The 16,649-nt window shown below is 38.8% G+C and overlaps 1 protein-coding gene across 1 annotated transcript; it reads left to right on the top strand.

Annotated features, from left to right (window-relative positions):
- The first annotated feature begins 11,221 nt into the window (after positions 1-11,221).
- Positions 11,222-11,848, top strand: LOC125824278 (uncharacterized). Its single transcript, XM_049503624.1, has one exon. It carries the CDS (start codon positions 11,222-11,224, stop codon positions 11,846-11,848), a length of 627 nt encoding a protein of 208 aa, XP_049359581.1.
- Positions 11,849-16,649: the final 4,801 nt, after the last annotated feature.

Raw genomic sequence — 16,649 nt, 5'->3', positions numbered from 1 at the left:
ATACATTCAAGATATAGTCCAACTTCATCGAGTTTCTGTGTGTACAATTTAAGATAGGGTTGCACAATTCACTTCTTAGTTTTGGAAGTCTTTTAAGAAAGGTTTGGGTTTTAAAGTAAACCTTAGTACTGCTTTTCATACTCTAAAAGATGGCCAAGCAAAGCTCACAATTTAGACCCTAGAGGATATGTTCAGCGCATGCATCATGGATTTCAATGGTATTCAAATGGATCCTTCTGAGGCTTTTTATGGGAAAATATGTAGATGTCCTATTGGTTCATTTGAGGTTGGTGAATCTGAGTTGATAGAGCCAAACTTGGTTAACCAAGCAATGGATAAAGTGAAGACAATTCAAAAAAGCTTGAAAACCGCGCAAAATTGTCAGAAATCCTATAAATATGTTACAAGGAGAGACTTAGAATTTGAGGTTGATGATTGGGTATATTTATAGAATTAATGTATGAAGGCTGTTATGAGATTTGGTAAGAAGGGAAAACCCAGTCCCCAGTACATTGGTCCTTACAGGATATCCAAGAGAGTTGGCAACGTAGCTAATGAGTTGGAGTTTGTGCCAGAGTTGGTAGTAGTCCATCTAGTATTTCACATCTCTATGCTAATGAATTGATTGGGCATTCCTGCACATATTGTACCTACCGAGAATATTGGTATCAAGAGGACAACCTATCTTTTGAAGTGATCCCTTCTTCAAATTCTTGATTGTCGGGTTCACAAGTTGAGAACAAAATAGCTTGCATCAGTGAAAGTCTTATTGGGGAATCAATTAGTTGAGGAAGCCACTTGGGAGGATGAGGAGGACATGAAGAAGAGATACCCTCACTTGTTTCCTTCCAAATCAATTCCAGTCCAAGGTACTAACTCTTTGCAAAGTACTCTTTCAATTAATATGTTGAGTTTATCCTAATTGCATGTTTTGTGCTTGATTTGGGTTTTTTGGCACTCCCCACCCCTGTTTTTCTTTGTTAATCTCATTTGAGAATGAATGTTCCCAATCGGGAGATATTGTCACACCTCAGACTTTGAAAAGAGCTAAAGAGAGATTCGTACAAGTCACCCGTCAGTTTTAAGTTTTGGGTTGACTTCAAAAGATCAAATATTTAAGAAAAAAAATTAAGTGGCCTATGACCAATCAAACTAAAGGTCTTGGGGTCCTCTTTCCAATGCTGCTAGGTTTACTTAATTTCAAGCTCGGAGTAAAATTTTATGCCCATTGTAGTGAACTCTGTGTTTTACAGGCATCTCAATTATTTTTAGAGGGGTACTTTGGTATTTTCCTATTCCTTTTAAGCATAGCCACGTTTTTCTTCACCCAATTAAGGGTCTAATCAAATACGAAACCACTTTTTCACGTTCTTTAGCACTTAGAAAAATTAGAGAAAGGTTCCAAGATGAGAAAAAGCTAGGCCTCAAGTGTTCGTCAAGATCCCATTGATTTTTGCCAAGAACTCTTTCCAGGTATGTAAGGGTTCTCATATTGTTGGACTTCTACATCCTCACGACATATATCTAATTTATCCATGAAATTGTTGTATCTAAAGGAATCTTGAGTAGTTCTTGAGTTTAGTTGAATTCTTTAACAATAAAGGTTGTGAAATCGTTTGTGTTGTGGATCTGTGGTAAAAGTTATAGTCCCAAAGGGATTGTATGGATTCCGCATGTATTCGTGTTGGTTTTGAGAATCAAGAAGAGTTTAGGAGAATTTTCCGCATTCTAAACTAGTAGGGACCCTAATTTCATATTAAAAATTCATCACATTTATGTGCATGGGTGTGAGGCAGCGCCTGGAAGGCACTAGACTTGGTGTACAATAATTTGGGGCATGGCGCCCTAAACATCTGTGAGAAATTTTGTGCCTGGCGCCCCGCACTAGCAGTGCGCGAGGTGTCGTCTGGTCATTTCCTTTCGTATTTTATTTGGAACTTGTTCCTTTGAGTCATTACTACATAACCTTCCTTGAATTATCCGCTATAGACTCTATTTACCTTAGAGAGTTCCTTCATGTCCTATTCACATGTCTTAATTTATCTTCAAAACTAAAGTGAGTTTAACAAGAATGTTCAAGAAGTCTCTGTGAGTTATTTTGAGGATCTTTTATACCCAACAATGGTTTTTGAACTAAGTTTTGGCAAAGCAAATATGAGTAATGAGAAAAGTCGTATTCATAATAGAGAAAGAATATAAGGGAACTATGTATTCCCAAAAGTAACACTTTTATATTGAAAGAGAGAGACTTTGATTTCTAAAAAGACAAATGAGTTCAGTGATTAATTTAGAGCAATTACCTCTTTTAAGAGGATATTTTGAGCAATCACCTCGAATTGAAAAAGAGTATGTTTTAAAAATTGAGCATGAGTATATATATTGGGAGTAGTATTGGTCACAAATTTGGGATGAATTCAGATAACTTACATTCCACATAAACAATGTAGCCAACATGTGTAAAGGGTTGTACTTTTTAGACTATTCCTTATTTCTTTTAAATATTTCTTAGTGGATCCACTAAGTTGAGGTGTCCTATGAACATGCAAGGTATAGGACAGTTCTGCCAGCGTGGGCGAGATGTTGTATCATCAAATAGCTCATAGTGATGGTTGTCAGTTAAAGAACCTCCAAAACAAAGTAAAGAACAGCGTATTGTATTATTATACATCATTGAGTTATTATCTTCTATTTTATAACACTTTAAACATTGCATCTCTCGTTATTGTTGTTGTATTTGAGTGGAGTTGAGGTTATTATTCTCTTAGCCTTATTAGTTTAGTTATCTATGATTTTACTTCTCCTTACATGCTCGTACATTCAATATACTAATGTAATCTGACCTTCATCTTATTATCATTCAGATATAGGTGTTCAGGGACATCAACAGGGGCTTCGTTGATACCATTTTCACTCTAGCTAGATTCGGTGAGCCACCTTGTTTTCCAAAGGGCTTCACATCTATTTACTACTTTTGTTATGTTGGTGAGGGTTCTTTCCTAACATCTATCCTAGTATTAGAGGCTTCATAGATAGTTATAGTTGAGCAGACTCTCTGTATTTCCCCTTTTGTTGAGATGTTTGGAGGTTTTGAGGGAGTTATTATAACTTATTAAGTATTTTCATATGTTTATTTGAGTTAAGTTTTGATTGAGACTTTAAATTTTAATTATGCATTTCAAATTCCCATTTTTCTTGAGTAAGTCTTCCACTAGGTAGTCGGTAGTCCAAGTGTTCAGTTGGGGACCAACAATGGTTCTCGAGTGTCAGCCATATCTAGGGTCTGCGCTCGGGGTGTGATAAAAGTGAATCATTCTTCTTTTAAACAAATGGTCATGCCCTGAGCCTACACACTGGATGTAACTGGCACTCGACAACCAATGTTGGCCCTCAAGCGAACCATTTGCCTGACTAATTGCTCAGCGAAAGACTTACTCAGTTGAAATAGAAATCTCAAAACAAACTCAACAATTAATGATATGATTAATATGATAGTTTAACTCAAAATACTCTAAAAATATTCAATACATAACTATTCAACTCATGTCTCAAACATTAACAATGGAAATGGAAAAGACTCCTAAAACACTATTGTCTACGAAGCCTTTAAAATACTGCGATGGAAGTCGGGACATGACCCACGACATCCTTAAAAGACTAAGACAAATGGGAAATCCTCCGGAAGCAAGGAGGTTGACCAAAGAAACTCTGGGACTGCAAGTGGTATCAACGGAGCACCTGTTAATTATCATGAATACATGTTTCTGCATAATAAAAAGATCCAGACCAAATGGTGTCAGTACATTGAATGTACGAGCATGCAAGGGGAACTCTAAAGCACACTTTAAAGCACAAACATGAGCTCAAACTGGAAAAAGAAGAACAACCTCACGTCATCTCAACTCAACTGAAAGATACTCAACTCAATTTAATATAAAAGCAACAATAACGATGCGATATAAAGAAAGCTTCTAAAAAAGTAGATAATAACTCAACGTATATAAAAATATAATAATAAACTATTTACTCTTATTTGGGAGATTCTCTAACCGACAATGTCACTACCCAAGGGTACACCCTAGACGTAGCATGGAGTATAGGACTCCGGTAGACCCCAAACAAGACACTTAGCATTCATAACATAAGTAATAGAACAAAAGAGGTAAAGACAACATTTCAAGTCCAATAGTTTTATAAAAGTAAAGCGGAAGTCTAAAACACTTGTCTCATAACAAATTTAGTACAATAAAATGAAATTGGGTCTATCCGATACATCATATATAAAAACTAGAAATAAGAAAGAAAATTAAGAACAATTAAAATTCATCCTCGAAGCATAAGGAATCACCAAAGCTCGTGAACCTCACAATCAACCACTAGCCACGAAACAGAAAAACCTGACTCTCAGACCCTACATTTGGGGAACTGTAGGCATGAGTATGTTATTGTACAGACAATGTACCAAGCATGACAGCTATGCATAAAACATTTAAATCATGCTAAAAGAGGACATTTCATGACATGCAATTGACAAAGCTAAAACATGATATAAAAGGGTTAGAAAAGATAAGTCATAAAACATGGTTAATGCAATATTTAAAGACTTTAAACACATGTGAGATACTTCTTGAAGTAACCTTAGTTCATTATTATTGTGATAAGTAGCCTTAACCGACATAGATACCATATGTGCAATAACATAATCCACAGTGTCTCCCACACCGAAAAAGGATGTTCTACTTGCCAAGGTAAGGACCATGAACTTCTAGCTTAGGTGGATCCACTAGCTAATGTCTATCTAGACAATCATCCTATGGGGGCACATAGGTAAGGGATAAGGAGATTGCTCCTAGAAACCTAACCTCTACTAACAAGAGAGCTTCAATCTAAATATCATCTCGGTACTATGAATAAATCCCACGGAATAGTCATTTCTTACTTGTTCTTATTATCCATGGAAGGGCACGTCATTTTTCCAATCCAAGCTAAGTCATTATCCATGGAAAGGTATCATTCAATAACCAATCAAAGATAGATTTCAATAGGATAGTGATGAGTCCTAGATTTGGACTCATTAAGGGCCTTGATTATAGAGGTTTAGTGTCCTCAAATGCTATATTTGTGCCATGAACTGATGGAAAATCCTTAAATTTTAGGTATATGGGTTGAGGAACAAAGCAAGGACACTAATAGATAAAAAGGACAGCACAAGCTGAAAAAGAGAGAACTCAGCAAATCGATGTGTTGCTCCAGATCACCTAAATTTACAGAACCCTGAGCCTAAAACAAGAAGAACTTAGGTGAATTGTGTTCCCTATCGGTGAATCACCGAATGCATCAGTGAAAGGCAATCATGTCACTGAAAGTACTGATCGAGAACAAGGTGAATTCAAATTGGCAAGCTAAAAGACTAAAGGGCGCATTGCGGAAATGAATGACGATCTCAATTTAGATAGCCTAAAATTATAGTGTTTGAATAAGGAAAATGTGAAGAAAGGACGATCGACAAGTCACCGAATGGTCTGCGCCGGACTTTCCTCGCGGATCGGCCCAAAAAAGCCACACCTTAGATTAGTATAAATTGATTTTTGGAAGAGAGAGAAGGCATTCTGAAACGCGAGGAACGAAATAGAGAGAGAGAGAGCAAAAACACCTCTATTATTTATTTTAATAATTTTTAGCAAGAATACTCAATTGGGTATTGTAATAGATAGAAAATTAATCATCTTAGAATTTGGATTTTCAAATACCCAGCAATGGAACATGTAGTAGCTATTGAATTTCTTCCTTTCACGATGATTGGCTAAAACCCTAATCTTGGGGGTTTGACAATGTGACCAATTTCGACGTTTGGCTTAATGGATGTTAATTATTATCCATTATAGTGATATCCATATTGGGTCTAATTTATTGTTGTGGTTCTACTGCTTTATTGAATGTTTATTTTGATATATTTTCGTTCTTTAGGCTTGCTTGAGAAAAAAGTTTAACGCCAAAGTGATAAATTGGCAGTCATGGTGAGTGGGTCATGATGGATTTAGCTCGAGAGAGTGAATTCTATAACTCATGCCATGTGTTCAGCTCGAGAGATTGGAGGTAGTGAAATTGTGGACTGGTCATTATGTCTATAGCGTTGAGGTTCGAGAGAACTCAACTAACACGGGGTAATTATTTGGGAGAAAGTTGTCTCACCTAAAGTCCACTCTTCCCATTAATGGTTGGTACTTTTTGTTAGTAATTTACACCCATTGGCTGAATTTAGTGATTGGTTTGTCAACCCCCAAGTTCATTCTCCCTATTTGGTTATTTTCAAGTGTTTGTCGAGTTTGTTTACCAAATTAAGAAACCCACCATCTTGACATTGTTGTCAACCTCTAAATTTCATTGATAGTCTCCAAAAATCTTTAACCCTTTTAGCTACAAAATTGTTGTTGAAACTTCATATTTGAATTCAAAATACATACCGCTCCTTGTGGGATTTGACCCCAACACATTTAGTAGGGTTATGTACTGATTTATTATCGTTTCCACCTAGAACTGGATGAGGTGTGCTTGAAATGTAAATAGAAAAATGGCACCGTTGCCGGGGAGTGGTGTTATTTAGGATTCTCTTATCGAAGTTTGATTCGTAATTTTATTGGCTAAAGTGGATTCTACTTGATTTGCTTTTGTGTGTATCTTGGTTGTGTTGAGCAAACAAAGAAATAAGTGAGACAAAGAGTAATGGTGATCAGGTGGGTCATCAAGCTGATATTGAAGATCTTACTAGTGTGCACAACCCAATCCAATTGGGTGGAATTAGTGCAATCCGGCCGCCACCAACTAAAGAGAATGTTACATTCCATGTTACCAATACAACTCTTCACCTCCTTCGAATGAAGAGACTCTATGGAGGGATGACTCTTGAAGACCCACATTAGCATATGCGAAATTTTATAGATGTTTGTGGCTCATTCACTAACAAGATTGTATCACAATAATTAGTCTGTCTCAGATTATTCCCTTTGTCACTGACGGGTGAAGCGAGCAAATGGTTATCTAAGTTACAAAAGAACTCTATAACATCATAGGATGAGCTAATTATGGCATTTAATGTGAGGTTCTTTCCTCCATCGAGGATGATGAAAGTCAGAGACAACATTCAAGGGTTCAAGTGATTGGAAGGTGAATCGATCCATGAAACATGGTTGAGGTTTAAGAAGCTACTACTCCAATGCCCAACTCATGGGCTTCCAAACAATATGCTGCTACAATACTTCTATCGAAGCCTTGACTCGGTAAATAAAGGAGTGGTTGATCAATTGATTCAAGGTGGAATAATGTTGCAATCATTTGATGTGGCTTCATTTCTTCTTGATGACATGACAAAAATAAACTAAGCTTGGTATACTGAAGAAGATCAAGTCTCCTCTTTTTGCTTTAGAATGACCCAAGAACAACTTGATAAAGAGAGAGAAAGGGATGAGAACATCAAGAAAATGCTATCCCAAATAGAGATGCTACAAACGCAAGTGTTAGAAAATGTGAACAAACCCAAAGGAGCAAGGGAAGTGTTTAGAATTGAGAAAGGTACTTCCTCAAGCTATTCAAAGCTGGGGGAGAATCAAGGTTGGAACTTTCACGAATTTGAGGAGGGTTTCCACCCACGTTACTTGAAATAGGGTGGGAATCAAGGTTGGAACTGTCACAAAGATGAAGAGCGGAGAAGATACTATCAAGAATGGGCTGAGCAAAATGATCCTTAGAAAAGAGAGGGTAATCATGAAGAGCACCATACACAATCTAGTGAGAGCCCAAAGTCAAAGTGGAGTACGAGTAGTCCCCGAGTAGATGATTTGTTGTCTTGCATCCTTGATAAAGTTGAGGGTTCGGATGACTTACTAAAAGGGATGAAAGACGACTTCTCGTCATTGAACAATAGAGTGAATTTTCATGTTGATGCAATCAAGCTACTTGAAGGCCAGCTGAACCAGCTTTAGGCACAATTGGGACCAAAAGTAATGGGGGAGGGCGACAACACACCTATAACAACTTTGGTAAAGGATGGTGACAGAGATTTGATTATGGCTACTCGAAGCGGAAAGGAAGCAATAGGTGATATGAAAGGCAATGATGGAGCTCAAGCTCATGAAGAAGATAAAGGTGCTTAAGAAGAAGAGATACTCATCCAACAAAGCATTGCCAAAGAGCCACAAAAAGATGTAGGAAAAAGGAATCCAATATCAAAATTGGTGCAACATCAACCCAAAATACCTCCTCTAATTCCCCAACGTCTCAAGCAGAAAAACGAGGATGAAAAGTTGAAGAAGTTCTTATCGTTGTTCAAGACATTATCAATTAATATCCCTCTAGTGGAGGCATTGTTGGAGATGTCAGGTTGTGCCAAGTTTATGAAAGAGTTAGTCACAAACAAAAGAAGTTTGGACTTCAAAACTATTGAAGTTTCTCGTAGTTGTTGTGCAATTATGACTTATGAGATGATCAAGCAGAAAGAAGATCTCAAAGCTTTCACCATCCATTGCACTATCGGCATGCTCCAATTTTCCAAGGCCCTATGTCACTTAGGAGCAAGCATCAACCTAATGCCATACGCAATATATAAACAACTTGGTTTTGGTGAACCAAAATCCACAACAATGAGACTCTTGATGGCAGACCGATCGATTAAACACCCTGTGGGGATACTCTATGATATTTTGGTAAAGGTGGACCGATTCATATTTTCAGCGGATTTTGGTATCCTTAATTCCTAGATTGATGCTAAAATTTCTATCATTTTAGGAAGACCATTCTTAGCAACAGGAACGGCACCAGTAAATGTGGAAAGCGGAGAATTGAAGTTTTGGGTGACCGATGATCAAGTAACCTTTAATGTGTGTAAGTCAATGAAGCACCCAAGAGGCATTCATGTGGTTTCGACAGTTGATATAATTCACGAGGCTCTGGCTAGTGTGAGCCATTAATTATGTCTGAGTGACCCACTTGAGCCGATGTTTGCAACTATGATGAGACCGAAGTGTAAGGTTATGATGAGGTGGTAGCATCCCTTTCGTTATTGGGGTAATTCTCAAGGAATCCATTAAAGTTTGAGATTGATCTGAAAAATCAAGAAAATCCTCCCGCAAAATAGTCTACGGTGGAACCACCAAAGCTGGAGTTAAAAGCACTTCCTGATCATTTGCGATATGCATTTTTGGGGGAAAACAACACTTTACAGGTTATTGTTCCTAATGACTTGCTCGAATGGCAAGTCAATATGCTTCTTGAGGTGTTGAAAAAGCACATCAAAGCTATAGGGTGGACGATCACTGATATTGTGGGTATTCCACCCAGCATATGCACTCAAAAAATTCAACTTGATAGTGAATTCAAACTGAGTGTCGATCATCAAAGGAGATTGAACCCACCAATGCAAGAGGTGGTGAAAAATGAGATTATCAAGTGGTTGGATGAAGGCGTGATCTACCCTATTGCAAATAGCAAATTGGTGAGCTCGGTGCAATGTGTACCCAAGAAGGGGGACATCCCGGTAGTTCCCAACGAGAAAGGAGAACTAGTTTCGATGAGACCGGTAACCGGATGGAGGGTTTAGATTGTTTATCACAAGTTAATTTCATGGACGGAAAAGGATCATTACCCCATGTCGTTCATGGATTAGATGCTTGATCTACTTTCGGAGCGAGGATTGTATTGCTTCTTAGATGGTTACTCCGGGTATAATCAAATCTCTATTGCAGCGGAAGATTAGGATAAGACAACATTCACCTGTCCTTACGGTACTTTTGCTTTCAAAAGGATGTCATTCGGGTTATGTAATGCTCCGGCAATGTTCCAAGGTTGCATGTTGTCTATTTTTGCAGATATGGTAGAACATCCAATGGAAGTTTACATGAATGACTTTTCAGTTGTGGGCGATTCTTTTGAAACATGTTTGGCACACCTTGGGCACGTTTTCAAAGATGTATGGAAAGTAATCTAGTCCTAAATTGGGAGAAATGTCACTTCATAGTTAAGGAAGGTATAGTTTTGGGTCACAAGGTATCGCAAAAGGGGTTGGAGGTTGATAAAGAGAAGATTAAGGTAATTGAGAAGTTACCACCACCAATCTTGATAAAAGTCATTCGTAGTTTCTTGGGGCATGTCGGATTCTACTAGAGATTCATGAAAGACTTCTCAAAAATTGTACCCCCATTATGCAAATTATTTAAAAATGAGGCAAAATTTTACGTTGATGGTGCTTGTTTGGCAGCCTTTACGCGTCTGAAAGAGAAATTGATCTCTACCCTGGTTATCATTAGCCCCGATTGGTCAGCCGCTTTCGAAGTGATGTGTGATGTCAGTGGTACACCATTAGGTGTGATGTTGGGAAAAAATGTAACAAGCTATTCCATCCCATTTAATACACAAGCAAAACACTGAATGTTGCTCAGCGTAACTTCATGGTTACAGAGAAGAAATTACCTGCGGTGGTATATGCCTTTGAAAAATTTTGAGCATATTTGTTATGCACCAAAGTGGTTCTTCACACTGATCATGCAGCCTTGATTTATTTGACAGAGAAGAAAGATGGCAAGCCAAGATTGATAAGGTGGGTATTATTGCTGCAAGAATTTGACTTTGAAGTCAACGATAGAAGAGGGTATGAAAATCAAGTGGCTGACCATCTCTCAAATTAGAAGGAAAGGAGAATGAAGAGCTGGAGGTGGAGATTAATGACTCATTTCCCGATGAGCAGGTATTATCGGTCACTTTTCAACAAGTTCCTTAGTATGCTGATTTTTCTAATTATGTGGTATGTGGATTGATGCCGGAAGGGTTGAAATTCTACCAACAAAAGAGGTTCTTGTTTGATGTCAAGAAATACTTTTGGGATGAGACATATTTATTTAGTGAATTTGCAGATCATATCATTAGGCGATGTCTACCTGAGGAAGAGTTCAATAGGATTCTTTATGCTAGTCATGCTTCAGCCGTTGGGGGTCATCATAGCGGTGTACACACAACCACTAAAATTATTCAAAGTGGGTACTACTGGCAATCCCTTTACAAAGATGCTCATGAGTTTGTCAAGAAATGTGTTCAATGCCAAAAACAAGGTGGGGTATCCCGATGAAATGAGTTGCCTCTTCAGCCTATTTTGGAAGTTGAGTTATTTGATGTCTGGGGAATAGATTTCATGGGCCCATTCGTGAGCTTATTTGGTAACATGTATATTTTTATGGCTATGGATTATGTTTCCAAATGTGTGGAAGCAGTGGCACTACCTAACAATGAGGGGAAGAACGTTGTTCAATTTCTAAAATGCTACATCTTTGCAAGATTTGGCACTTCTCGAGTTATTAGTGATGGAGGGTCACATTTTTGCAATCGCCTATTTGGATCTGCATTGAGTAAATACGGCATGAAAAACAAAGTGGCTACACCATATCATCCCCAACCATGTGGCCAAGTGGAAGTTTCGAACTGCGAGATTAAGAGTATATTGGCAAAGACCGTAAATCCAAATAGAACTAATTGGTCTCAAAAGATAAATGATGCTCTTTGGGCATATCGCATCGCTTACATGAAACCAATTGGCATATCTCTGTATCAACTAGTTTTTGAGAAGTCTTGTCACTTACCAATTGAACTTGAATACAAAGCACTTTGGGCATTAAAGGCATTAAATTTTGATTGGACCAATGATTCAAAAGAGAGAGTTGATCAACTAAATGAATTGGATGAATTCAGGTTTAGGGCATACGAAAGTTCAGCCCTCTACAATGAAAAAATGAAGAAGTGGCATGATTCTACAATCCTTAGACAGAGTTCCGAGTTGGAGATTGGGTGTTGCCATATAATTCTCGACTGAGACTCTTTCCAGGATAACTAAAATCAAAATGGTCAGGCCCATTTAGAGTAATGCGGGCGTTCACAAATGGTGCCATTGAAGTTGAATGCAAAGAAGACCCTGCCTTCAAGGTGGATGGGCAACGCTTGAAATTGTACTTCAGAGAATACCATGAAATTTCCATGATTGATATGGTGTATCTGGAAGATGCTTGACAGCATTTCCATGTCCTGCCACGACATTAAGCGAGGCACTTCTTGGGAGGCAACCCATGTGTTAGGGTTTTGAATAATTTGTGCTGAATGAACAGGTGTAGGAGACTTTGCGAAGTTAAGACTTCACCGGCGAGTCGCCGAGTCAATTTGGTGATCCCAAAGTTGATCACCTTCTAGGAATTAAAAATAGAATGAGACACTGGAACATTAGGCGGGATACTTGCACTACTCGGCGACTCGCCGAAGTGATTGGGCGACCTGACTTTCACCTCTTTTTTGCAGTAGCCCTGATAGCCCCAAATCGTGGATCATTTGGCGAGGTTTCAATTCCTTTGGGCGATGCGCCGATACATTCAGTGGTCCCCTCTTGTCTTTCTTTTTTCTCCCACACAGACTGGTTGCACACTGGAAATTTCGGTGAGGTCCAAACCATTTAGCGTGTAGCCAAGCAGTTTGGCGACCGCAACAAGTTTCCACCACATGGGCTCTTAGTGAAGATTCCTTGTCTCCCTACTCTGCTTGTTTAAGTGCCACTAATTTATTTTTATTTTTGTTAAGGGTTTTTTCTCTACTCACATTGAGGACACTGTGAATGATTTTGGTGGGGGTGGTAGGAGTTTGTGAGAAATTGTAATTGTGTTGTTCTTGTGCAAACTTGAGTATCGATTATGATCAATACCGATGACCTGAATAGTGCTCTTAATCGAACGAAATGAATGTGCAGCTACGATGAGTCCAATGAAGTTTCATAGAAATGTGTGAACTTTTAGCATCTCGTTGTGACTAGCCGGTTATCAAATGAGCCTCTTGTGATGAACATTGCACAGTAGCAAAAGTGTGGAGTCTCGTTTGATATTGGTGTCGATGCCTTGTGTGTTGAGAGTACTTTGAACAATTGTGTGATAACACCAATAATTTACCCCGTTGGTCTGGTTGACTAAGTGATGCAAGCACTTGAAATGATCTTAGGCAACGAATTTGAAGAGTGAAACAATTTCACAATATATCTATTTTGTGGCCAACCTTGTGAGATGTGTGAACCTTGCTTGAACACTATCGAGCCTTACCTTTTTCTTGGAAGAAACATGAGCAATTGTTTTATCCATTCACCCATAACTCTTAAGAAGTGTGGTTTGTTTGAATAGCCAACTTAGGAAAAAATGGTGAAAAGAGAAGAAAAGGTGTCATTTCACCTTTGATGTTTGTGTAATCAAGACACAACATCCAATTCAAGTGTCTACAATCGCGTGAATTAATATAACACAACCAAATGGGTTGGGGTCGAGTCCGAAGGGAGTGGTTGCAAGAATTAATAGAAAAGTAAAATCAAGTTCTAATCAATCATAGCTATAAACATTAACGAAACAAATAAAAGCATACTAAATCTAAAGGTTAACACAAATGTCAATTATCAATTGGGGGTTTGTATTCAACTAATGATAAAAATAGCGACAATATAAAGATACGAGATAGGGAGACGGGATTATTACAATGTGATAGGAATATGGGATAAAATATACTATTGGGTAAATGCTATTGATAGTAAATCGCTGAATATTTGTACCTAGGCTAGGCTTTAGTGGGGGTAAATTCTCTCTCGAGCAACTTACCCCGAATCAACTCGGTTTCTCTCGAACACGGAGGTGCAGCACTTAAGCACAACCTCCTCTTTAGCCCATTCACTCTCTCGAGTTGAATGTATGGGAGAAGGTCTAGGATTCACTCTCTCGAGCTGAACCCACGATGACCCAATAACCACCGGCTCTTGATTTACTAGTCTTAGTTTTAAAACCTCTCTCTCGAGCAAGCCAAAAACACTAAGACGAAATGGTATTTGCAACTACAATCCCATTAAGTTCAAACACAACTACTAAACAAAATCACATTTTAACAACAAATAGACTAACAATAAGCAATACCCAACAGGAAATTTAACCCATATTCACAAAATCACACCGCAAGAATTGGGGTTTTAGCTAGACATGAAAAAGAAATAGAAATCAATACCAACAAGTGTTTCCATCAAATGGGTACGATAGAAAATGTCTTTAAACACATCTAGGATGAAGATTCTTGGATACCCACTTCCAATTTCTTGGAGTTGAAAACCTTCAAAACCTTCAAGCTCAAGAACAATGTCTCCCAAAAATCCCCCGAGTAATTGATTCCACATGAAAATGCAGTGAAATAAAGTAAGGAAATCTAAATTGCGGTTGTGAAAGTGTAAAAGTCAGAAAATATCAATTGAGGGAGATTTTTGAATTTAAAAATGATTCAGCCCTTCATCACCCTTCAGTTCACGCGCTAGTCGGTGATGGTCCCATATGTCGCCGACCATTCGGGGATTAGCCGAATGGCTCTTTAGTCCGTCGAGTTTTACAGAACCTCTATTTTATAGATATCTGTTTATTAATATTTATGTTTAGTGTTAGCTAGATATAGATAGAATAGGGTCCGTGTCTAAAAGATGTCCAGAAAATGAAAAAATGAAGGCATTATGTTTTGTACGTGTGCAGGGACGAAAAGGCAAAATCTGAATAAATTAAGTTATAGTAGTGGTCTACGGATCCCATCGACTGTCCGTCAGTCAATCCATAGACCGTGGATGGCATCCGTATATGCCATGTATGTTTTCTGATTTTATTACTAAATGTTGGAATGACCTACGGACCCAATCGACGGACCGTAGGTCGACCTACGGACCGTCAATGGGGTCTCGTGGGTCCAAGTTAAGGGTACTAGTTACCCGACCCATACCCCATATAAATAACAAATCCTCATTTCAAACACACACCCAACTTCATATTCCTCCCTCCCCTCAGCCGTTAAAAACCACTTCATCACCCCAAAATAACCCACTCCACTTCCAAATTAATCCCATAAAATCCTCCAATACAACTGATAATTAGCCCTACTTCCATTTCTGCCATTTTGTCCCTAATTCTCCCTTTCTCTCTTATAATCCTCTATTTCCTATCAACGAATAAAGGTCTGGGTTCGGTGTTAGCGTTGGTCTAAGGAGCTTGTACTAGATTAACACACTCATCAACTTTGATTTCTTGAAAGGTAAATGATTTCACCATAAACATTGAATTCCTTGTTCATTGTTTACATTATGAAGTCACAAAGTTGCACTCGACCTCGGGTTGTTGAAATTTGGTTTAATAAATACTTTCCGAATGATGGTGTGTGAGTGTGTAGTTGATAGGTCTGGTTGGAAGTTTGGACTTAGAGTTTTTCAATGTTTATGTGTTGTTTGTTGGAAATTGCATGATCAAAACCCTAAGGATGATGAACTACCACATAATATGTTGAAATGCATGTTTAAGCTTAAATAATCGAATGCTTGTTGTGTTAATGTTATTGAAGTCAAATATGAAACTTAAAACTGGCACAACTTTGCTCCACGACCATCACCAACGGTTCGTAGTTCCACCTATGGATCGTAGGTCATGGTCCGTCACTAGCCCTGCTCAAAATGTTTGCTAAGTTGTGATCCACTGTGTGGACTACAGTCCATCGTTCATTCGATGGACTGTTCTGCAGATCCGTGGTTCCAACTGCAATAATGCAAAAAGGGACCCTCTGACCTACCTAGGGGACCCTCGTTCCATCGACGGACAGTAGGTAGCCACCGTGGGTTACCAAATTAGATACTGCCTAGAAATTTTTTATTTTTTGTCTAAATCTAAAAGGTTTTCTAATAATTTTCCTTGGGTCTTTTTGTGTTTTTTGAGTACTAACTAAGCTTCCACATGTACCATGGCCCCGAAACAAGATTTTGTTTAAGCAAGGAAGGGCAAGTTCAAGTCAGTCGCCCCTTTTCGATGCTTGCTAGATGAGGACACCACACCGATCAAGAATACATCCCAGAGACCACCAGAGATTCCCCTATTGCACCCCGAACCACGAAGAACATGGCTAGGAAGATTATTTCATCCAGTGACAAGGTCGCGGTCACTGCCCCCAGTCTGAGGAGGAGGCTTTAACTGTAGCAGAGTCGTAGTCCGGCTCCAGTTCCAGAAGTCCTTCCATATCTTTCTCTGATGCTCTTGTATCACGTAGAGATGAAAAAATTTTGAATGCCATGGAACCGAACAGGTGGTGCGTCAAGTCCCAGAAACAAATTTGTTCTAATTCCAAGGTGGTTAATAAACATCAGAAGATGGCCTGCATTATTACTGAGGAGCGTCGGGTTCCTACAGGTAGCCTCCAAACCGTTCCCACTATATAGAGGAGTTATTCAAGAGACACAAGTGTGAGTGGATGGCACGCAGTCTGGGGAAATTTAGTGAGGATATGGCCCAAGAGTTTTAAGTTTCATACACAACCACCGTCCGTAACTCTATCTCTAAATGGGCTAAGCCAATGGCTCAGCCCCCACTTCAGGCTTCCTTGGTGCGGAACTTTTCTATTGATATCTTTGAGACCACTATCTGCAGGTTCATTTATGGCCTTGACCACACTCTGCTGATCAATATTGTGGAGTATGACTACAGGATGGGAGACTTTCAGAGTGAAGCTTTCTAGAGGGATGCTGACCACAGAGAGAGTTTACTCCATCGGATAGCCCGTCACATTACAGATGAGGAGGAGTGTACCGAGTG

The sequence above is a fragment of the Solanum verrucosum genome, unplaced genomic scaffold (genome assembly GCF_900185275.1).
Source record: "Solanum verrucosum unplaced genomic scaffold, falcon-dt-bn FXZP01000068.1, whole genome shotgun sequence".
Classification (NCBI taxonomy): Eukaryota; Viridiplantae; Streptophyta; class Magnoliopsida; order Solanales; family Solanaceae; genus Solanum; species Solanum verrucosum.
The sequence above is the reverse complement of the archived record's forward strand: the minus strand, read 5'-3'. Positions and strand labels throughout refer to the sequence as shown.